The sequence below is a fragment of the Brassica napus genome, chromosome C6 (assembly GCF_020379485.1).
Source record: "Brassica napus cultivar Da-Ae chromosome C6, Da-Ae, whole genome shotgun sequence".
NCBI lineage: Eukaryota > Viridiplantae > Streptophyta > Magnoliopsida > Brassicales > Brassicaceae > Brassica > Brassica napus.
Genome location: NC_063449.1, coordinates 2,560,130 through 2,583,419, shown reverse-complemented (window position 1 = coordinate 2,583,419; position 23,290 = coordinate 2,560,130). Strand labels below are relative to the sequence as shown.

The 23,290-nt window shown below is 33.1% G+C and overlaps 3 protein-coding genes and 1 pseudogene across 6 annotated transcripts; 1 reads left to right on the top strand and 3 right to left on the bottom strand.

Annotated features, from left to right (window-relative positions):
• Nucleotides 1–5,051: 5,051 nt before the first annotated feature.
• Nucleotides 5,052–5,496, bottom strand: LOC106394275 (protein transport protein Sec61 subunit alpha-like). Its single transcript, XM_048759546.1, has 2 exons — nt 5,371–5,496; nt 5,052–5,237 (listed from the first exon to the last, which is right to left on the bottom strand). Exons 1-2 carry the CDS (start codon nt 5,494–5,496, stop codon nt 5,052–5,054), a joined length of 312 nt encoding a protein of 103 aa, XP_048615503.1.
• Nucleotides 5,295–6,796, bottom strand: LOC106372985 (annotated as a pseudogene).
• Nucleotides 6,797–17,901: 11,105 nt separating this feature from the next.
• On the top strand, nt 17,902–18,682 carry LOC125588943 (thioredoxin H5-like). The gene is made up of 2 exons (XM_048760931.1): nt 17,902–18,157; nt 18,250–18,682. Exons 1-2 carry the CDS (start codon nt 18,071–18,073, stop codon nt 18,514–18,516), a joined length of 354 nt encoding a protein of 117 aa, XP_048616888.1. The 5' UTR covers nt 17,902–18,070; the 3' UTR covers nt 18,517–18,682.
• LOC106392100 (beta-galactosidase 5) lies at nt 18,556–22,785 on the bottom strand. Of its 4 annotated transcripts, XM_013832878.3 has the most exons (19): nt 22,714–22,785; nt 22,544–22,607; nt 22,265–22,443; nt 22,097–22,192; nt 21,828–21,940; nt 21,655–21,721; nt 21,402–21,494; nt 21,177–21,320; nt 21,022–21,110; nt 20,807–20,912; nt 20,634–20,721; nt 20,251–20,534; nt 19,982–20,160; nt 19,784–19,893; nt 19,599–19,708; nt 19,397–19,507; nt 19,180–19,293; nt 18,883–19,085; nt 18,556–18,791 (listed from the first exon to the last, which is right to left on the bottom strand). In XM_013832878.3, the coding sequence occupies exons 3-19, from the start codon at nt 22,436–22,438 to the stop codon at nt 18,680–18,682; spliced, it is 2,193 nt and encodes a 730-aa protein (XP_013688332.1). In that variant the 5' UTR covers nt 22,439–22,443; nt 22,544–22,607; nt 22,714–22,785; the 3' UTR covers nt 18,556–18,679. The 4 variants fall into 4 exon arrangements, 3 of the variants coding, with proteins under 3 accessions (XP_013688332.1, XP_013688331.1, XP_013688330.1); XM_013832877.3 differs by lacking the exon at nt 22,714–22,785 and having other exon boundaries at nt 22,544–22,707; XR_007325132.1 differs by lacking the exon at nt 22,714–22,785 and having other exon boundaries at nt 19,187–19,293; nt 22,265–22,625.
• Between the last annotated feature and the right edge of the window lie 505 nt (nt 22,786–23,290).

The window sequence follows — 23,290 nt, the reverse complement described above, 5'->3', positions numbered from 1 at the left end:
CGCTCCTTGTCTTAGCTCCCCTTATATATGCCTCCTAGGTCGGTTTTGGGCCTTCTTTTTTCGCCCATGGGTCGAGTTTATCCTCTCGCATAAACATTCCATTTTCCCGATCTTCGTGATTATCCTTTGAAATTTGACATTTACCTCTTCTCGCAAATATTTGATAAACCGTCATAGCGACTTTGGGCTGATTCTCATTAAGAATCGTAAATGGGGTTTTGCCGCGTTTTAGACCCTTTGGGCCGTTTCTCGGCTAAAACGTTTTTACGATTCCTTTCAGAGGAATTACCTTCAGTACGACGTCGGTTTTAAGAAATAGCAGAAATCAATCATACCGCCGAGATACCTGCAGCGTCCAAGTTAACCATTATCATTTCATACGACCGATCCAAAATTATACGAGAAAATAAGTCTTCATCGATTTTATCATAAGTTCCAACGGAAACTCTGATCAAGACGAAACGAGGGACAGTTTGACCGAGGATTGAAGGATAGAGTTCTAGGGATAAGAGTTCAGAGCACAGGACTGATCCAACTCCCCCAATGGTGAGTTGGATAAGGTTCATCCAAATCGCCCAACGGCGAGTTCGATTGGTCGATCCAACTCGCCTTTGGATAAGGTAGTCAGACGTGGCTTGTCCATCTCACCCGATGGCGGGTCGGATGATTCCCGGTTTAGTCATTTTGATGCTTTGGAGTTTTTCGGCTTAGGGCTTTTCTCGAAGTTATTTTGCGAAAGTTTCCTTTGGAGATGCAATCCTAGAAGTTGATTTCGAGGTTACCATTTTTGACCCTAACACCAGTGGGTTGCCTCCCACCAAGTGCTTGGTTAAAGTCACTAGCTTGACTTGGTGATAGGGATCAGTCAGGTTGAGCATGAGGGCTTGTTCCAAAACAAGCTCCACAAACAGACATGTTCAGCTTCAAGACTCTGCTCAACAACCCTTTTACATCAGCTTCCTCTTTCTCTTTCAGCTCATGTGTGAGAATAGCAATGACTTTAGAAAAAAGTTTAGAGGTACCCTTACACTTCACCTCATATTCAATGGATTTCTCATCACACTTCTACGATATCAAAGTCATTGTAGGGTCGCCCTTGACATTTTTCTTCTGGACTTTTTCTTTCACCTTTGCCTTCTCACTGAGTTCCTTAGTATCAGTGTGAGAATCTCCATGCAGAACTTCTTTGATCTCACTCTTATCACCAAGCTCCTTCTTATGAACAATTTTCAGCTGTTCTCCACTAACCACCGAGATGCAAGAGGCGTGTAGGATGGGAGATCTGGTGGGGATAGCCTTGTAGAAAAATTTCTTGTTGATGTTGGAGAAGGAGACTCTCTTATTAGGCAGGTCGATAATTTCTCCCACTGTAGCCATAAATGACCTTCCAAAGATCAAAGGCATCTCATAATCCTTTCTCACCTCAACAACTTGAAATTCGGCATGAAGAATACAGTTCCCAACTTGGACATGAATGTTGCGAATGGTTCCATAAGGGACTGATGTGAAAGAGTTTGCAAACCCTAGTTTCACCTAAGAAGGCTCAATATCCACAATGTTCAGCTTGTCTACAATCGCTCTTGAGATAAGGTTCACACTAGATCCGGAGTCACAAAAAGCTTCCTTAAATTCCACTCCAGCGATGGAACATGGAAAAGCAAATTTTCCAGAATTATCAACCTAAGGCAATATCTTCAGTGATGGTGTCAATGCTTCAGTAAAGATTACTTTAATTTCCTCTTGAGTTTCTCTGCAATTTTTTAAGAAAATACGCAATGACCGAATCTCCCAAGCATGTTCAAATGAGATCTTTTGACGAAGCCTTCTCACCATCTTCCTAAACCTAGGCCGCTACTCTGCACTAATGGGAGCCATCAGATGTCTAAATAGAATTGGATAGGTAACCATAGGAACATTGACTCGAATTGGTGGAGTCTCAGCAGGTTCGTCGGGAGCAGTCACTCAACCCTAGGATTCATCACACTCTTTCTAGGAAGGTTTCCTTGTTGCCTCTTAACAGTCTCAGCAATTTGACTAATCTGAATGTCTATCCTCTTCATATAGCTGCTAACCGCATCAAACTTGGTACTCAGCTCGGTGAAAATGTTGTCCATCCTGGTGTTGATGTCCGTGGTAACCTGATTCAACGCCTTGGCCTGAACATGCTGACCCTGCAACAGCTGTTGCATCATCATACAAAGACCCTTCAGCTTATTTGGTGGACTGTTTGCGGCAGCTGAAGCAGCTTGCTGGTTTGCTCTGCGGCTACTGCTGGTTCTGATTCTGATTCTGATTCTGATTCTGAGCCACAAACCGGTTCTGTGCTTGACTGAAAACAAACGTTTTACCCTGAAAGTTCTGCGGGAAGCCTTGCTGATACCCCACACCTTGTGCATGGTTGTTCTGCACATACTCATGTCTCACTACAGGAAATAAGGGTAGTAATAACAGACGAAAAACGCTATGAATCATGTATAATAGTGTTTCCTTGTCCGCTCTGACAGCGCCCGTTATAATAGGTCCGACCCTTTTAGTAGTGGTTTTCGTTTATGCTATAATTAACCGTACAATAATAGCGCTTTTGTTTACGCAATTGTTAATATTTATAAAACGTTGTATAAATATTATTAGAACTTATTAATTTGATTTTTCCAATAGCAAAGATAGCAAATGTTTTGTGTTATTAATTAGTTTTTAAATTATTCAAAAATTTATTAATAATAATTATTAATTAATTTTATTTTTTAAAATGTTATATTTATTTCGAATATTTGTAATAAAAACAATTAAAATTATTAAAAATCTCAATAAATATTAAATTATTTAAAAACCTATAAAACTTCTCTTGTTTATACAAACCACAACACAAACATAAACCATTAACACCTATCAAACATTTCATTGTTTACACAAACCATTAACACCTATCAATTTACCACTAATAACCTTTCATAATCATCCCTTCAAACCGCATCCTCACTGTTCTTCTTCTTCCACAACTCCTCCACCATCGACCCTTCAAACTCGCCACCATCTGCTACTTGTGCCTTGTCCAGCTTCTTGTAAGATGTGTTCAGTTATCTGCAAGAGACATGAAATATCCATTCGATAAGCAAGACAGAAAAATCAGAAACGTTTTTCCACTTAAACACAACAAACATAACTAGCTTTGAACCTGCAGGATCCAGAAAGAGATTACAGCAACTACAATGTTAAGAGGATGAAATATTCTTTATCTGTTTCATCTCAGCATTGATCATTTCGACATCAGAGATCTGTTTTCATAAAAGGGAGTAACTTTCCATCAGCAAACAACAAGTAAAAGCAATATGCAATCAAATAATAGGCAGGATGCATCGCTACTACTATCCACATTATGGCAGGCGATAACTGTTGGATGGTGGCTGACCTATTATGAGAGCACGATATCATATGCCAAACGTCATAGGAAAAGATTCTCATATGTTCATTTTATCTATATTTTTCAATTCTGAGTGTCGGTTAAATGAAAATCAACATGTTTAGAGTACAAAGAGATGCTCCTGAGTCAAAGAACTCCAGGACGAATCACGATTTTTATGTTCATCTCACAAAATTCAGTTTAAGAGAGAGTGAGTGTGAGATTACCTTTTCAGAGAAGAAACAAATTCCCTTTTCAGGGAAGTCGGCCTCATTAGAGTACTCCAAGTCTTCAAAACACCTTTGAAATAAACAGGAAGACAAATTCGTAAGAGATCCTTTCCAACATTGTCCTTAATTATAGACCAGAGACTAACACCTTTCTCTTTCTCTGCTGGATCAGGCCTTGGCAGCAACAGGAGCGGCCTTCGTCATCCTCAGATTCATATTCTGAATCATCTTCATTCTCATAGGTTTGATTGGAACTGGACATTCTCCTTGAGAAGCCTCTGGAAGGCTTCCGGGAAAGGGGAGGAGGTGACGACGCCCATCGAAAGGGAGGAGCATCCTGGCGGCTGCGATGGAAATCACTTTTGGCTGGTGCGGCGGAGAGATTTCAGATCAACTCGAGGCCGACGAGGAAGAGAAGAGAAGGAGGCCGAGGTTTGCTAGGGCGTCGAGTACAGCTTACCCAATCGCCTCTCTCTCTCTCTCTCTCTCTCTCTCTCTCTTTTTGACCTCTCTCTCAATCTGTTCTCAGAAAATAATTGGAAAAAAAGAAGCAAATCTCAAACGTTGATTCAGTATGATCTAACGGTGCAGAGGGTGATCCGCGCCAAACCAATAGAAAACAAAGGTGAAGATAGATAGGATATTGATTTTGGACCTTTGATTTAAAAATCAATCAATGGCTCAGAAAAAAACAGTACAAATTATCTTCTTTTTTTGTTTATAATTATTGTAAAATTATTTAAACTTTAAATAATTTGATATCATGATTTAAAACTTTTAGTCTGTATCTTGTATTTAAATTTTCAAATTATGTGATTGATTAAAAATTAAGATTTAATGTTTTATGTGATATAAGTCAATACAAGGTATGTGGTTTGGAGTTTAGGGTTGAAGTTATATTATGAATATGCTGATTTTATTTAGATTTTATTGTTTGTATAATTTCATAATTTAGTATAAAATAAGTGTTATAAATTTAAAATGTTATGATTTAATATTTTTTATATAGAGTTTGGAATATGATATAGGGTTTGGGGTTATAAGTAGGGGTAGGGGTATATGTAGGGTTTGTATCATAATGTTTAAAGTTGAATATTTCTGTATGATATATAATGAATGTTTGGATTAAAATGTTTTTAGTTGAAGATTTATGTATAAAATGGAATTTTAGATATTGGGTTTGAGATATGTAGTTAGGGTTTACGGCATGTTTAGGGTTTAGAACTTAAGGTAAAATAATTTTTTTGTTGAACATGATCAAAGACCGTTCTTACCCACACAAGTTCAGAGAGCTTTGTCTTAATCTGTTGGTCAATCAAAAAGTATATACCAGTTTGATCGTCTATTGAACCTTACAGTGGACACATAAGAGTTTCTCACTAGTCTCAACAAAATTTAACCTTTTATAAGACTCGATTCATTCAAAAGCCAAGCTCACTCGCTTTTTCCTTCTCAAAGGTTTCGAAGTACTGATATATAATCGTCACAGCTAGTAAGATTCCAGTCCCTGACCCAATGGCTCCCATGAAATCAGCCAAAACAGTGAGTGCACCGATGCAAACTCCTCCAAAAGCAGCTGCCGTTGGGATATACCGATTCAGCTCCTTCTGCAAGTTAGACTCTGTGTCTCGGCATCACCATTTGTTGTTCCTAGTCATTTTTTATATTTCAAGCAAGTGAGTTCCCAGACCTGGACAGTGTTCAAAATTATTGATCAGTGGAGCTGACTTTTAACAATACCTTTAGCTGCTTAGCTACATCTCTAGCAGAAGACCCGGACACTTCAATCCAAGTCTTTGAGAAGAGCGCACAGGCAGTGAGCATGAAGACGATATAGAATAGAGCATGGAACGGATGAGCTGCCATCTCGGCAAAGCTGTAACCATAGAAAACATATATTCAGAAAACTGAAACCGAGTTATCATTGTGTTGATGGGGACATAGTAATTGAGCATTTATCTTGCTGGAGCTGTGATCAAGTAAGCAAGACCACTAACTGGTATAGATTGCCCACTGTACTCTGATTCTTTCCACTGCCCCAATAGGTTTACAAAGAACTTTCCACTGAACTTCCTGTAGAGTAGCTGTTGACAAGAAGGATATGCAAATTGTATAAGATAAGGTTCTTTCCTAAAATCCTTTATGCGGAAACAAAAGGAAGTACCTGAGAGATGAAGTAGAGGTTTGAGACAAGAACATACTGGAGAATGATTGGCATGTTGGAGGTGTTGAACAGCTTGATAGGGTAAGAACCCTGTTGACCACGGGCACTCTTTGATCTCACGGGCAACACAACACGGAAGCCTTGGAAGTAGGTAACGATCAGGAAGATCAAGACCATTGCAAGGTTTTTCCTGTAGAAAGCTTGTCTGAGGGCAGCAACCTTATTGGATTTAGTTATCAGCATATGGAACAAGGCGATCACAGCGCCTTCGAAGTTCAAACTCAGCTCCACGACCAGTGTTGATTGTTGTAGGACTAAATGATTTCCAGATAATGCTTTTACTGCGTCACCACAACAAAAATCGAAAACTTTATGCATTTATCTAAAAACAATCTCTCGCATAAAAGACTAAAGCTTTTTAACATACCAGATATTGGTTGCAATGAAAAGGGAGATCTCAGAGCCAAGCCCATAACCTTTTTGAAGAAGCTCGTCAAGGCAGATAACGATGATACCAGCAAAGAAAAGGTGGAGGATGATGAGAATAGAGTTTCCAACACCAAGCTGACCAACAGGACCGTACATTCCAGAAAGAACATAAGCAACAGCTTCACCAATGGCAATCAAAATCCCAAGAAGCTTCTGACCGGAGTTTCAAGCTAACCACACAACGGATTCTGTGTTGAACATGATCAAAGACCGTTCTTACCCACACAAGTTTAAAGAGCTTTGTCTTCACCAGAGACCTAAAAAGCTTAGCATCAATCACCTCAACTTGAGAAGACATCAACGGAAGAACAATAAGTGAGGTAACATATAAACACATTACCCATCATACTGCATTGTGACAGTGTTTTCAATCTCTGCAAACTTGATATGAGAAAGTTGTGCTTGCCTGCGATCTGAAATAACCATAACAATGGATCAATAAGTTCCTAAAAGGGTTTATAAATCTGGCAATCCTGCTAATCAAAACTATTGCTCACCTCGGAGAACGGACATTTCTTACGCTCTTGAATCTGCAACGAAATGCAGAAAATCAGAACACGAAACAGAACAAAATTAACCTAAGAAAATGCCAACACAATCCGAAAATGTCTACTAAATTGGAAGCGTTCGAATCAAAAGGAAGTGATATGAACCACCATGATTAAGGATCCTTTGAACAGAAATCCTTGTTACTCTAGAACCAGCTGGAAACCACACCCTCTTCAATCTTTCAACTTTCAACGCCTGATGAAACAATGAAAGCCAGCGCAACATTAATCATCGAAGAAATGATAAAGAAGAAGTCTTTTTTGGCTGAGAATGATATTCGACAGATCGAGATGAGGTAAGATTCAAAACCTAACAGAGAGAGAGAGGGAGAGAGAGAGAGGATCAAAACGTGGTGTGGTGGTGGTGGTGGGATGGCGAGCGTGCCATCAAAAGGAGGAGGATCCGTCAAAAGACAGAAAAGCTGGGTTTTTCGATTCCTGGTTTAAGAATAATTAAATTATTTTTGATTAAAATTTGAGATATTTAACATTTACGATAGCGTTTAATTTTGGATCTGAAATGATAAGGCATCTACGCTTAGTAAATTAACGCGGCTAAATTTTTTCATTTTCCCGCGATACCAAACATAGCGTTTTAAATTTATAAACACTATTACGAAAGCCAGTGTTCGTATACAATAGCAGAAATTTCATAAACGCTATAATCTGATGCTATTAATACTCATATTTCCTGTAGTGTCCGTTGATGTGGCTGACCTCTTGCTGATCATTTCCTTCCTTTTCAGCTTCAGGAGCAACCTCTTAAGTTTTCTGAATCTGTTCAGCCGTAGTTTCCTCCATGATGAAGAATTTCCCTTGGTTATTTCTTAGTATCTCTCCTTGTGTGTCTTTTCGAGATGACTTCTCTGGAAGTCTTCCGGTTTTCTTTATTTTGAAATTTTTTTTGAAAATCCCAAAGAAGACTTCACTGTAAGTCGTGTACAGTAAACAAGTTAGTTTTTCATTTGACCGGATTGTGTCAGAAATTTGACTTTCCCTAGACAACTTACAGGGAAGTCGTCCACAGAAAAATAAAACTTCACTTACAAATAAGTCTTCCGGTACACGACTTACACGGAAGTCTTCCGGCACACGACTTACACGGAAGTCGTCTGTGGTAACCAAGGTTTGACCAGAATCTCGGAATAAAATCCTGGAAGACTTACACGTAAGTCGTATAGCGGAAGACTTACATGTAAGCTGTCCAGATAAAATTAAATTTTTAATGTTTTTTTCAATTGCAAAAGTAACCCGAGACGACTTACATTAAACATTAAATATTGAAGTTTTATTTTTTTATGGATGACTTCCGTGTAAGTCATCTAGGAAGAGTCAAATATCTGACACAACCCGGTTAAATGCAAAATGAACATGTTCATCCTAGACGACTTACATGTAAATCGTCTTTGGGATTTTGGAAAAAAAAAATTGAAAATAAAAATAAGCCAAAATTTACAAAGGATGACTTCCAAAGAAATCTGATGTAGAGTAGACTTCTCTGGAAGTCTTCCTTTGTAAATTTTCAATTGCAAAAATGACCTTATTGACGACTTCCTAGAAAGTCAGCCAGAAGACTTTCATGTCAGTCGTCTACGTCAACGTGTTATAAACTTTCATTTTCTTTAAAACTATAAAGACTTTTTAACATTTTCTTGTTAATTCATATATATTAGTCAAAATTGTGGCTCCTGAATGAAATTTATAACTTAATTAGTGATAATTATGAGGTTAACAACGTTCATGTTTATTAATGTTTCTAGCTAATGAGAGAAGACTTCCCCAGAAGTCTTTTACGTTAGTTTTTGTGAAACTTGTATTTTCAACTTTAAGATATATTTTTAAACTTCCAAAAGTGTTAAGTAACTTCAAGAATATTAAGTCATAGGGTTTAATGTTTTTAGATCATAAGATATACTTTTTAACTTTCATAAAATTTAAAATTTCAACTTTCACTTAAAATTTGAGTTTCCGCTTATATTTTAAATTCCCGCTTGATATTTAAATCTTTCGGGAAGTCTTATGAGAAGACTTTCCATAAGTCTTCCGAAAGATTTTCCAGAAATTTTTCTATGTTAAAGTGTTATATGTTTGAACTTATGTAATATTTGATATTTTGTGAATTTGACTAAGTTTTCTTAAGAAGTCCTCTCCCTTAGCTAAATGTTGTAAGTTAATGAGAAGAAATTGTTTATATATTTTTGCATATGGGAGATCCAAAGATGAAAGAAAGGCTATTGAAATTTATTATTTCATAAGGTGCAAAACACATTGAACTTTAACGATAAACTGATAATTTATGACCTTTTAGATTGATTATAGCTTAAGCTTTCTCATGTATGTAAACTGTAAACGTAAATCATTTGCATTTATAATATTCAAGACAAAACCAACCCAATGTGGTATTACAAGTTGCTTCATTTGAAACTTATGAAACAAAGGTTTTTTTTTTGTCGAAAGAGTGTTTAATATACATAAAACTAAAAGCATATAGATTAAAATTTAGTTTTTTAAAAAAATGTTAAGCTTCCAAAATCTAACCCTAAGAATACATACAATACTATAACATATGTTACCAAACCCTAAGCCAAAAAATATCATGACTCACACTTTCACTCATCTTGAACACAATTACATTTTATTATATTTTAATTTATATCACTTGTAACTGTTTATAATTACACGATTTCAATTTTTCTCCTATCAAAATATTTTTTACAAAATTTATAAATTATTTTTAAAATCTACTATATGAAAAGACTTCCTGGACGTCTTCCAGAAGACTTACATAACATCGGGAGACTTAAAAAATCTCAGAATACTTTACGGAGTTATATTAGTAAAAATGAATTCTGTTTTTTTGTTTGGTCATAAGGGGTTGGTTTTTAATTTCACAAGGCTTTTGGGTTACTTTTGCATTTGATTCAAGTTTTGTATACTTTTGCAATCAAAATCAAATCTTGAGTCATATTTGGCAAATTCCCATTTATTATATACATTTTACATTTTTTGCCACTCTTTTTAGCTACTTCATTAATTATCCTTACTATGATATTTTGATAGCATTTATTTATATATTGTACCCATAATAATTTGACATGTGTGAATGAAATTGTTTCATTTCTTACAAGATTTCAAAATGGTTAACACATATTTTTTTCTTTGTTTACCGAAATAGTTAGGCATAGACATTTGGGTATCCGTTCATGTACGAGTTATTTCTTTTGAGTATCTGTTTTTTGGATTTTGAAATTAGGCTCTATTCAAATATTATAAAATTCTGAGCGGGTTTCGAGTCATGTCCTCCCAAGTCCGGATAGATTCAGTTTTAATGTATAAAAACCTAAAAATATTCAAAAACTAATTTAGCTGAAATGGGTTTGGATATTTGTACCACAAATAACAATATTACCTTATTCGGTTATGGTATTTTGAATTTAAACTAAAAAATAATCTAAAAATAACCAAATAACCAAAAATAACCATATTATCTGATTTGATTCGGGTTCACTTCTGATGTATAGAACTCTAAAAATATATTTAAATATTAAAACAATAATTATATGTTGACACATATAAAATATGTAGCACTAATCATGAAAAATAAATTATTAATTTATAAAACGGTAAAAATTAACATCCGGACGTGCGGATCAATCTCTACTTTTACGAAAAGAAAAAACATGACTAAGAATTTAATAAAAACAAAATGATCGATTACTTTATATATATAGAACATAGCTATTATCACTAGTTAAAATCTACTCCTTTTGTATACAATAAAATTGATTTTAAATTTTTCTTATATACAAAAATTAATGTTAAAATATAATTAATGTATTTGCTTTAAATATAACTGAAAATGTAAAATTATGAGAAGTGAAACTTTAAATAAAAATAATAATTATTAATATGTGTGAAAAAATGTAAACATCGATTTTCAAATATAAAAGGAGTATTATTTAATTTTGTAGACATCGATTCAATTTCGCCAGCAATGCGTATTCAATTCACATATAAAAAGAGAAGGGTTTATATTTGTAATTTGCGAAGAAAAAACGAATAATAATAATTTGTGCACACGCAGACGCACCGCCCTACGCGACCGTCATCTAGAAACTTCAGTAAAGACGTTCGTCTTTGACGTCAAGATCGTAGCGTTATCACGTCGTTGACCTTATACCAATCGTTGATCCGTTTACTTACCCGTGATGTTATTGGTTACACGTTTCTTCCACTTCTCTGAAGAAAAATACAATATAGAAAACAAATTAAATGTAGGGTGTTTTTCAAAATCAATCCACAATTTCTGGTCAAACCCAAAATCAATCTTTTTTTTTTGTCATTACTATTTATCAATAAAATTTTCATACTATCCCTATATCTTTGAATTATTCACAAAATTGCCATTTTTATTTAATTTTTTATTAATTTTGAAATTAACAAAAAACCAAATACACCCTAACCATTTTTTCTTATTTACAAAAAATGCCATCATCATCAATTTTTCCAACCACCATGAACCACCATTTTTGAGCTTTAAAGATCAAGAATTCAATTTTCAACCACTTTTTTTTCTCATTCTAACCAAAAAAACTTCATTTCCTCTCATCTCCTCTACATTTCCATCTAAAAAACTCTCATAACTTTCATTTTCATAATCACAAACTTCATATTTTCGAGTTTTTTCATTAGTGAATAGTCAAAGATGTTTCTTTTTGCTCATATTTGGAGTTTGGACGGTTGAAAAGGTTGGAAACGAGCTTTACACAGGAAAAAGGTAACTATTTACATGGTTTTCGTTCTTTTTCAGATCTGTGTCGCGACGGTACACTATTTTGTATGTCTACGCCTCCGTGGAGACTTACGATGCAATCTATTTGTCAACGCACGGGTTAGTTTTGCAATTGACTAAACAAATTTTTTTTCTAACGCAGACTTCCCCAGTAGTCTTCGTCTTTACCTTTGACAACAAAAATAAAACTTTCGGTAGACTTACTAAGACGTCTACCTAAAAGAGGTTAGTTTTTCATTTGACCGAACTTTTGACTTTTAAAAATAGACTTCAACGGAAGTCTACAAAATGTAGACTGCCAACAAAGTCTATAAAATGTCAGTTCTGCATTTGACCAAAATTTTGACTTCGTTGAATAGGTTAGTTTTGTGTTTGACCAAAAAGTTTAAAAAGCAATCAAAAATTTATTAAATTGTAGACTTCATATGCAGTCTTCTTACCTTAGAAAAAAAAATGTAGACTGCATATAAAGTCTACTTTTTTATTTTTGTCAAATACAAAACCAACCCGTCGAATTTGAGAGTAGACTTCACAAGAAGTCTACACACCCGTAGACGTTCATGTCAATCTACTGATTGGAAGTCAAACTTGGTCAATTGCAAAACTAACCTCTTTCAAAAAAATTCAAACATGTAGACTGCATATGAAGTCTTGTTCTGAAAGTCAAATCTTGGATGAATTTTGGTCAATTGCAAAAACTAACATTTTTAAATTGTAGACTGAAATGAAAGTCTACGTGTACAAAATCACAGTTTTTTTTTCAACTATAGAAAGCAACCCGTAAAATGGTCAATTGCAAAAACCAACCCAAAGAGTAGACCTATTTGACAGTCTACGTCTGTAAACTGAAACGAACGTCTAGATCTTCAGAGACTGAATATTAAGTCTGCATAGAAAAATCTATAAAAATGTGAATTTGTGTATTATTCATTAAGTTTTTTTTAGTTTTTTTTTTGTTTGACAGTGTGTGTTAGTTAACCCTAATGGGTTTGAGTGATTTTGAAAAGAAAATGTTTTATAATTATGAAAGTGTAATTCATTTGATTTGACAATATTGTTAGCTAATAATTGTAGACGTATTTGTAAGTCTTCGTTTATAGTTTTATGAAACATGAAATTTTTCTTTGCTGATTATGTAAACCTGGATTTTTTTGCAGGACATGGCTCAGATACCTGTTGTATACGGAGAATGGGTGGTGAAAGGCTCTTTGCGGGAGTTTTTGGTCAATAATCAGAAATGAGGGAGAATGTTTCTTATGTCGGGTGGTTTTACACATGGTGAACTTCTTGAAATGGCACTAGAAGATTATGGTCTGGACAAGAAAATCGAGAAGGTGGTGCAAACATATTCCTTACCAGACGTCATTTTACAACAAATGGCTCCGGATACTCCTCCTATGCATGTCACGAATGATAGACAAGTGCGGAACTTGATCGAGTTAGCTAAGACACACTTTGTACGCCTTTGTGTATCAAGTCAGAGCCAACTAGAAATTTTTGGTGTTAGATAATAAGTGTAGACGTCTTTGTAAATCTACAAAGGTAAACTGCAGTTGAAGTCTACGTCGTAAATTCTATTAAAAGTGCAATTATGTATTATTCATCATATTTTTTCATGATTTAATTATTTTACAGTGTATGTTAGTAATTTAATGGTCTTGGGTGAATTTCAAAAGTTAATGTGTTATAATTATACACTTGGGACTTATTGCAAAAAAAAATTGATTAGTTTTACTCTTGAAACTTTTTGAGAATTTTGTATAGATTTTCTTTTTCTCACATGTGTATGATTAGATCTTGTGAAAAAATTGATATCTAACAAAAAATTAATAATATCATACAAGTGAAACACAACTAAAAATGAATACAATCTTTATAGATTATGCATTAAACAATCATTTAAAAATTAATATTTTATTATGAGAAATTATTACAGAGCAATATATTAAAAAGTATTCTTGAGTATGTTTGATTTTTCATAATCTTGATGCCTCAAATAAAGTCTTGAAAAAAGTACCTGCAAAATAAGATAGAGTTATGAGAAAAACATAAGATAAAAAAATAAATCATATTTTAGTAGACTTTTTATTAAGTCTACGTAAAGTTATTGTTTAGTAGACTTTAGTTGAAGCCTACACTGACGTAAAGTTTTCATATCTACATTTAGAAAATTTGAAAATATTATGTTCCGGAAGATATTTCAAAAATAGTTTTTTTGTCATCCTTGTAACAAAGCAAAAACATAAAGTATGAATCTTTAAATTTAGTTCATTATAAACACAAAATATCTTATAATGAATATATGTAAAGCTTACATTTTTGGGAAGATGATTTTAAAACTTTGGAAAAGAATACCTGCAAAAAAGATTAAAAATTAAAATCATATTTTGAGTAAGCTTCTAATGAAATATGCTTAAAATTCAAGGCTTGTAGACATCTTTTCAAGTCTACCAGCCCTAACTTTTAAGTAGACTTCAAAGTAGACTTCATTTGAAGTCTACTCTATCAAAAAAAAATTAGATCTGAAATAAGTTAAATTCTAAAAACCTTTTAAAAATATAATTTAATAGATAAAATAGTAATAATTAAATACATAGAATTTGAATATGTAACTTTATTTTAATATAAATACTAGAACACATATTTAAAATATATAGATGTAAACCTTACATTTTTGGGAGGAGAAGAAAACAACTATGGAAAAAAAATAACTGCAAAACAAGATAAAATTATTAAAAAACATAGAAAAGAATTAAAGTCATATTTTTTTAGGCTTCCAATGAAGTCTGCTTAAACTTTGTGGTTTAGTAAACTTCATACGAAGTCTACTAGCTTTAGTAAACTTCTTTGGGAGTCTACACTGTCTGATAATTTTCAGATCTGAAAAAATCTATACATTTTGAAATTTGAAAATAATTTTAAATCTAAAAATACTTTTCAAAATAGAATTTATAAGATAAACTAGTAGCAAATTAATGCACAGAGCTTGATGTATAAATTTATTTGAATATAAACATATAAATACATATTTAAAATCTATTAATCTAAAACTTACAATTTTAGAGGAGAAATGAAATCCATGAGTGATAATACCTACAAAAAAAAAGATAATATTGTTAGAAATAAATAACATAAAAATACACATTTAAAATCTATAGATCTAAAACTTACATTTTTTAAAGGAGAAGATGAAAACCATGAATTATAATATCTAAAATGACAAGATAACATCGTGAGAAAGACTTGAGAAAATTTTAGAGAGAAAGAAGAGAAATGAGAGAGTTTTTTAAAGAATTGAGAGAATTTTAGGGAGAAGTAAGAGAGTTTTAGAGAGAAGGAAGAGAGTTTTAAAAACTTGTGCAGTCACTTTAGAGAGAGACTGTATTAATTTTGTTTATATAGGGAGACAAAAATGTAACTAGGTTAAAATTTACGATGCTGTAGACTTCGTTTGAAGTCTAATAAAATTAAAATTTTGGAGTAGATTTTACTATAATAATTTCATTATTGTTGTTTATTCTTTATTATTTTAATAATTTTAATATATGATTTACTAAATTTATTTCTTTATTTTTTAATAGTTATAGTTTATGATTTCATTTTTTTATTTTTAAGGAACTTAACTTAGTTTAAATATAATGATTTTTTGTAAGAAAAATTGAAAAATATAGACTAAAAAGACGTCTTCAAATAAATAGACTTTATTGTAGGTCTACGATACCCTAAACCACAAAATTCAAACCCTTAAATGTTTTGCTTGATAATCAAAACGTTTCAATTATACAAAATATAAACTACTAAACATTAATACGCAGATTTAAGTTAATAAAACAAAATCTAAACAAAGTCTAAAATCTAACCCTATGAAATCAACCACTAAAAGACATAACATGTTAGAACCTTTTGTTTCTAAACTATGAACATTGTGTGACAAATGATAACCAAATTAGTATATATTCTTCAAAATTGTTCAATTATATGAAATTTTAATTTATTTACTTCATATTATCCATTATATTGATGATTAGTTAAAAATATCACAATAATTATTTTTATACATTTTCAAAATTAAATTATTAGATCAAATTAGAGTGTAGACTCCAAAATAAGTCTATAAGGTAGACTTCGTATGAAGTCTATATATATGTAGACTTCTTTTATTACGTGTAGACTTCCGAAGGATAAAAACGTAAAATATATTTCTGTTTTTTTGTTTGGTCATAAGGGTTAAATAATACTTTCACTATCCATTTAAGTTGGCTTTGCATTTGACTGAAAGTGGAGTACACTTTTAGGTGTGACTTGAATATTTAGGTTATTTTTAGCAAATGTCCCTTAAATGTATAAAGAGTATAACTCTTTTAAAATTAGTGAAAATGTGGGCGTATGGTTTACTTTGTAAAGTTCACAATATCCTTTTGAGTTCAGTGTTTAGTCTTTAGAAATTTAAATTATTTTTAGTGTTTAGTTTTAAATTATTTTGATATTTTTAAGTATTACTCTGCTATTAATGTCAATATAAGATTGTAAAATTGTGTTTTTAGAAATTCTAAAAAATTCGTTTAAATATTAATTTATTTTTTCAAAATTAAATTTTTTATTTTCTGTACTAAAAGATAAATATCATTTTCTGCTACAAAATTTTTCTTTTTCTCAAAAATAAAATACTTCTTTATCGAAAACATAAAATTTATCTTTCTACCAAAAACATAAAATCTAATTTTCTTTTAAAAATATATATTTTTAACAAAAAAGTTATTTTTCATTTAAGAGAAAAATATTGGAAATGTAACAAAACTAATTATATCATCTATATATTTAATTCTAATATATTTTTTTAAAAATAATAAAAGAGAAAAAAAATTTCTCACAAAAATTAAAAGCATATACATTTAATTTAAACGAGGAACAATTAAGATATATTCAGATAATTTTGATAACTTTATTTATTTTTTTCTTTTCTTTTCTGTTGGTGTAGGATTTCATTTTATTCAGAGTTTTAATAAAACAAGTATTTAGAAAAAAATAGTAGCCACCAACTTAGAGTATTTTAAGAATTTTCTTATTTTTAAACTTAAAATAGGATAAGATTATATATGTATCCACCGCAACTTGTATTATTATTTTTAGTTAAAAAACATGTATTATTATTATTTTTTCAACAGAAAAAACAAAAAAAATGATTCCACATCTTTGCGAGGAACCCAAGTAGGCCTGTCCAATATGGTAAAACCGAACAGTACCAAACCGAACCGAACCAAAATAGACAATATGGTGTGGTTTTGGTATATATCATATAAACTGAATGAATTTGATTTTATAGAAACCGTAGGATTTGGATATGGTTTGGTTTATAACCGATTAAACCGAATAAACCGAACAAAACCGATCAAAAGTAGAAACATGTAAATATGTACATATTTTATAACGTTATATGAAAATCTATTTGTTATATAAGTTATTATTTTGTTAATAATTATTACCATATTTTTTATAGTAATAAAGAATCTTAATTTGAAAAACACTTAAAATATAATTAAATAACAATTCATCGCAACTGAGGCTTCTTATTTTCTTAATCTTATTCTTTTAATTATTTCGTTTTCTTTTAGCATTGATTAAATTGAACTTGAAGTGAAGGTTATAAATTTGATGAATAATAACTAGAAAAAATTATTCGCAACTTTTTTCTTATTTATAAACGAACAGAATTTCACTCGAAGAAGCATGACTTTGATGAACAGGAAGAGTGGAAAAACTTTTCTTTCGTACTTCTCTTTTGTTTTTTTATTTTTATTTTCAAATTTCGAGCTTTGATTTTAATTCTAGATTTGATTATTTTATCCGAAGGTATAAGCGTTTTTATTTTTTTTTTGTTCTTTTATTTGAAAATATAATATTTTTCTAATAAATTATTGCGATGACAATATGACTCTAAAATTTACATAATATGATCCCAAATAATTATGTTTTGGTGTAAAACCGAATAAACCGAAAACCAACGGTATGTAAATCAAACCGAACCGAAGTAAATATGGATTTAGAATGGTAGTTATATTTTACTAACCGAAATACCGAAAAAAACCGAACCGAAACTGAACCGATATCCGGATTGAACACTCCTAAATCCAAACATTATAAATAGTCTCTGCTAGAGTAAATTGAACTCAGACAGCGGTAGTTACAGTTGTAACTCTTTTCTCGTTGGACCAACTCGACGTTAGTATTATTATTTTGTTTTAAAAATAACAACAAGTATTATTAATTCGTTTTATTATACAGATGAATAATAATTTCTTTTTAAAAAAAAAGACCGAGAAGAAGTCGTAGTCTCCCCTCGACTTTCCTATAAAAACCGATTCGACCATACAAATTGTTCAATCACCAAAATCATCAACACACAAAATTGTTTACAAGTTTAAACCAAATCTCAAACAAAGAAAAAAAATGGCCGGAGAAGGAGAAGTGATCGCTTGCCACACCATCGAAGTCTGGAACGAGCAGATCAAAGCCGCCAACGACTCCAAGAAACTGGTAACGATTTCATAACTTTGCTTATTAATACTATTTTTCTTTTAAATTACGAATGTTCTCAACTTCTGACTTTGATCTCGAAACTGAATCAGATCGTGATAGACTTCACTGCTACATGGTGCCCACCTTGCCGTTTCATTGCACCAGTCTTCGTAGAGATGGCCAAGAAGTTCCTCAACGTCGTCTTCTTCAAGATCGATGTGGACGAATTGCAATCCGTTGCTAAAGAATTCAAAGTGGAGGCAATGCCCACTTTTCTCTTCATGAGGGAAGGTGAGATCGTGGACCGTGTTGTCGGTGCAAGGAAGGAGGAAATCCATCAGACATTGATGAAGCACGGTGGTGTTGCTTCTGCTTAAAGTTATTGTTCTTCGGTGTTTTATTATATGTAATAAAAGTGATGCAAATTTGGTATTTATAAACTTATCTTTGTTATGATCACAATAAACATGGATTGATAACTTAACAGCAGCATGAGGAATGCTGTTGTGTTAATAATAATGAACACACAAGATTGAGTTTTTAGTGTACTGATCTCTTTACAACAGAGACTTTGGAGACATCTCCACCAAGTTCTTCAAAGAGCACTATCAAGTTCCCTCTTGGCTTCAACCACGAACGCGGAACGTGATACCTGTGCACACACACACACAAAAGACTCGTTTTTTTTTTTAAAACATGAAAATAATGATTTAGATAAGAAACAAAGCATGTGTTGTTTTTACCATCTTTGTGTAGGCTCGCCACAACCAGATTGGCATTTGGCTTCTCTGTATGTTCCTGCGTAGTTGCAACTCCCGCAGTTTCCTTTGGCGAAAGCCATCCAGTATCTCCCTAAGCTTTGTCCGTTTATCCAAGCTTGTCCTTTCCCCATACTCCTCAGATCCAAAGCCAGCGGCTCGTTCCCTCTTGGAGCGTCAAAGAAGGCCTGTAAAATTTTGATAAGCAAAGACATTAGCGTTACTTATTTGTTTTTTTTCCTCCGTTTGATGTTTTCTTTGTTCAGAGTTCATTAATATAACCTTGTACCAGGTCAAAGGCTGTTTGTTTTGCTTTGCTAATGAGCCTTTGATCCAATCATCAGAGGAAGCTTCTGAAGGAGAGATCAAGTTCATTGCTTCACCTCGCAGACCAACCTGTTTCATTACCGTTTGCGGAAATGTTGTTTAATTTCAGTTTGGTCAAAAAAGGATATAGTCAATGAGAGCTTCTTCTGTTCTTATTATATACATCTCTCACCTGATAGGTCCATTTCTGTCGACTCAAGTCTTTGTTACCTCCGTCAAGGCCGTGCAGCGCGACAGACCCGACAATCCCCGTGGCCCACGTCTCAAAATGTGGCCCAACATTCTTAAAAACCACACAAGAATACAAACATATTTTATCAGCCTGTCTGCAACAAAGACAGCAAAAGTGATGTACTTTCATGCTATAAACTGACCGGCAAACCAACTGCTACGCTTAGTAGAGCGATTCTGTTAGCTCCACCTCGAAGATTGACCGGTGCGCTAAAGGAAAACCTTCTGTTTTCTCTTGTCCCAAAGGCAGATCCTGCGTCGTTTCAACATATGATGAAACTGCTGCTTTCCTTAGGAATATTGAGTTAGCAAAAGAAAGATTCTTTACCGTAAAAATGTCCATTAACAAACACATGAACAGCATGCCCTGCTGAATCCACCGTAAGAGTCGGCCATTTTCCTCCACGCAAGAAAGATTCCGATGCCTTAATATCCACACTGAAATAACAAAATATTCAATTTCAAAGAACAACTCATGTTTGATCAAGCAAAACGTAAGGTCACAAAATAGAGATTCAAGACGCACCTGGTTATGTACCAAAGGTAATCACTTGTATCTCGTGTAACGTTAATCTGCTCCAACAATCCAAGAGCTGTGATTGTCCCACGGTCTCCATAAGTAGCAATATCTTCATCGTATCTCCCCACCGAGTACAAGATGGAGCCAGATGGAACCATTTGCACTTGTGATGTCTTTGCCACAACCTGTCTCACTCACAACTTCATAATTAGCTTCTTCATGATAGTCTTTCACACCAAAAAAAAAGAACAAACTTTTTTTTTTCTTTAACATACCGTGGCAGTGTTGAAAACAACGTTTCTGCAATCCGGAAGAATGCTTGTGGACCAAGCAGGTAGAGTATAATGCCGATTGTTGAACACTACTTTTGCAGGTGCGTTCATGTGATAGTTCGATAGGAAAGCCACACAGCTTCCTTTACCAGCAGAGAAAACATGAGCCTCCTCGTAGTTTCCTAGTTTGGTAACCTTTGGTTCAGAGGAAACTAAAGCTGATTCACATTGCTTAATTGCTTGGTGTAGCTGCTTAAGATGGCTGTACTTTGGTTCTTGGACCAACCCTGCGTTATCAGGAAATAAAAACTAGTTTTAAGTTAAACGTGAAAAAAAGAGACACAACAACATTTGTTACACAATCTAAGTGTTAAGATCATTATTACCGTATTCATCGATGGGAGCATCATAATCGTAACTAGTGGTGATAAATGGACCTCCTGCTGTGCGTCCAAAGTTTGTTCCTCCATGGTACTGTCACATTAACCACCACACACATCAAGCATCGAAACAAAAAAAAAACAGATTTTATCATAATGTTTGTGGTAGGACATTTTACCATGTAGTAATTTATATACGACCCGCCCTTTTGTATGAAACGTGTGACTCCAAACGCTAGATCCTCTACAGGTCGCTTTGGAATGGTTCCACCAAACTCTGTGAACCTTTTCGCCATCACAGTGAGCAAAAAGATTAAAACTAAATCAATACACATTTTGTCTCTCACAAGGTTTTATATATATAATATGCGAAGAAAAGCATTTTTATTTTTACCAGCCACTCCATGCTTCTGTCCACATTTTTGGCTTATATGGTTTGTTTGGAGTGAAATAATCGCAGTAGAATCCGTTGCAAGCGTTTATCTAGAAACAAGAGATTATATTAGAAGATAACTCGTTAATCAATCACACAAAAGATTGGTCTCTCACAATAGGATCAGGTGCATCATCTTCCTTGCACATCACCCACGGGACTCCAGTGTCCAAACCAACCGCCATTTTCGCAGCCCAGTTAATGTATGAGTGACCAGCTGGTCCAAGCGCTTTAAGCTCAGGACCAAACTCATTTTCGATCTACAGTTTTCAAAGATCCACCGTTTTAACTTTAAAAGATCAAACAGTTCAACAACTGTTTTTTGTAAATTTGTTGTATACCTGAGATAAGATAATAGGTCCACCTTGTGACGCGAAGAATCTATGCTCTTTCATCATCTGAACAATCTTCTGCGTGAAGCCTTGCATCGCAGCCTTAACAATACAACACATTTACAATTTTTTTTAAATGAATGTTAAATTTGTATTCGTCAAAAAAAAAAAAACCCTTTTTACATCACATTTACACGCTACACTATATTAATATCCAAAACTAAACAGAATTAAACATCAGAGATCAAAGATTTTTATTTACCTTGAAGGGTCCATTATCTGATCTAAAGCTAATCCCAGGTACATACTTCAACCAAACAGGAAACCCTCTGCACAATTTTCAAGGGAAAAAAATTCAAAATTCAAAAATTGGACAATGAGACAAAAAAAAAAAAAATTTATTTTTTTTGTTCTTTTCATTTACTGAAGTATTACCCAAAATTCCATTCTGCACAAACGTAAGGGCCGATTCTAAGATGAACATAAAGCCCCACTTCTTGTACTGTCTTAATGAATCTTACCAGATCGTATCTCCCTTTGAAATCGTACTGCAAACATAACAAAACAAAACAAAACCCACCAGTTTTCAAATCTAGTTTCATAGAAAGATTCAAACTTTAATGGGATCTAACAAGAATCTAGTCTCATAAAGCTTTTAACTTTAATGGGATTTTGTAAGAAGAAGATGATGGTGGAAATTTTACAGTGCCAGGAGAAGGTTCATGACCATTCCAGAAAACATAAGTGTCAATAACATCCAAGCCTCCGTCTTTAGCCTTCTTTATAAGATCTTCCCACATCTACAAGACACACAGAGATGAAACAAAAAAAAAGCAAAACAAAAACCACCATTTATTTCTGAGATTTGTTACCTCAGGGGTGCTTCTTGGGTAGTGAATGGAGCCGGAAAGTAGGATTCTGCGGTGGCCATTAATGACGATGGCTTTCTTGTCGTAGGTTATGCTGCATTGGATCATGGCGGATCCAATTACCATTGTTATTAGCAAGAAACATAGGATCTTGGTGAGAACCAATGTGGTTCCCATTTTTTCTGAAAGATGAGGAAATGAGAGGGAGTTGAGAGGGAAACGAATTCTTTCAAAAAACAAAAAAAAACAAAAAGAATGTAAGATCAGAGAAGAAGCAAAGACTCTGTGTTAAGTGTCGTTGGTCTGATATATCTTTGGTTTTGCTCCCAGGCTCCCCCACTCTCCACTAATTTTGTAGATATAACACACAAATTGGTGTGAGTGAATTAGTTGAGAACAAAAAATAAATGAATGGAGCTATCCAAATAATCTAAACTAACTGGTAGAATTACTTTATTTGCATTAACCTAGAGCATCTCCAGAAAAAACTCTATAACTTCAAAAATATAGTTTTTTTTGCTCTCCAAAAATAAATTTCAAAACTTTAAATTTAGAGTTTTAAGGAGTTCATTACTCTTTTTTTTTTTTTTTTTGGCAAAACTCTAAATTTGAAGTTTCATCTTTTTATTTGCATTTTGGTCCTTATAATTAATTATACATCACATTTATGATTCTTATGTATTTTCTCATTTAACATATTAATCTTTAAGACTTTTATATATCATAAATATTTCAAATTTATTTTTATAAATTCAAATTTTACACATAAAATTAAAAAGAAAAAAAGATAAGATTTGTAATATTTTAAAACTAGAATTAGACAACAAGAATATTACAAAAGAAACTTAATAAAAAAAACTTTTTAAAAAGATACATGAAGACATAATTATTACGTAAATTTAAATATTACAACAACACTAGTAGTCTAGTAAATTTGCTCTGGAACCTCTAAAAATATTGTCCAAACAAATTTTGTATAGCTGAAGATAGAGCATTACGGAAATAATTTTATGGAATAATTTGGTATTT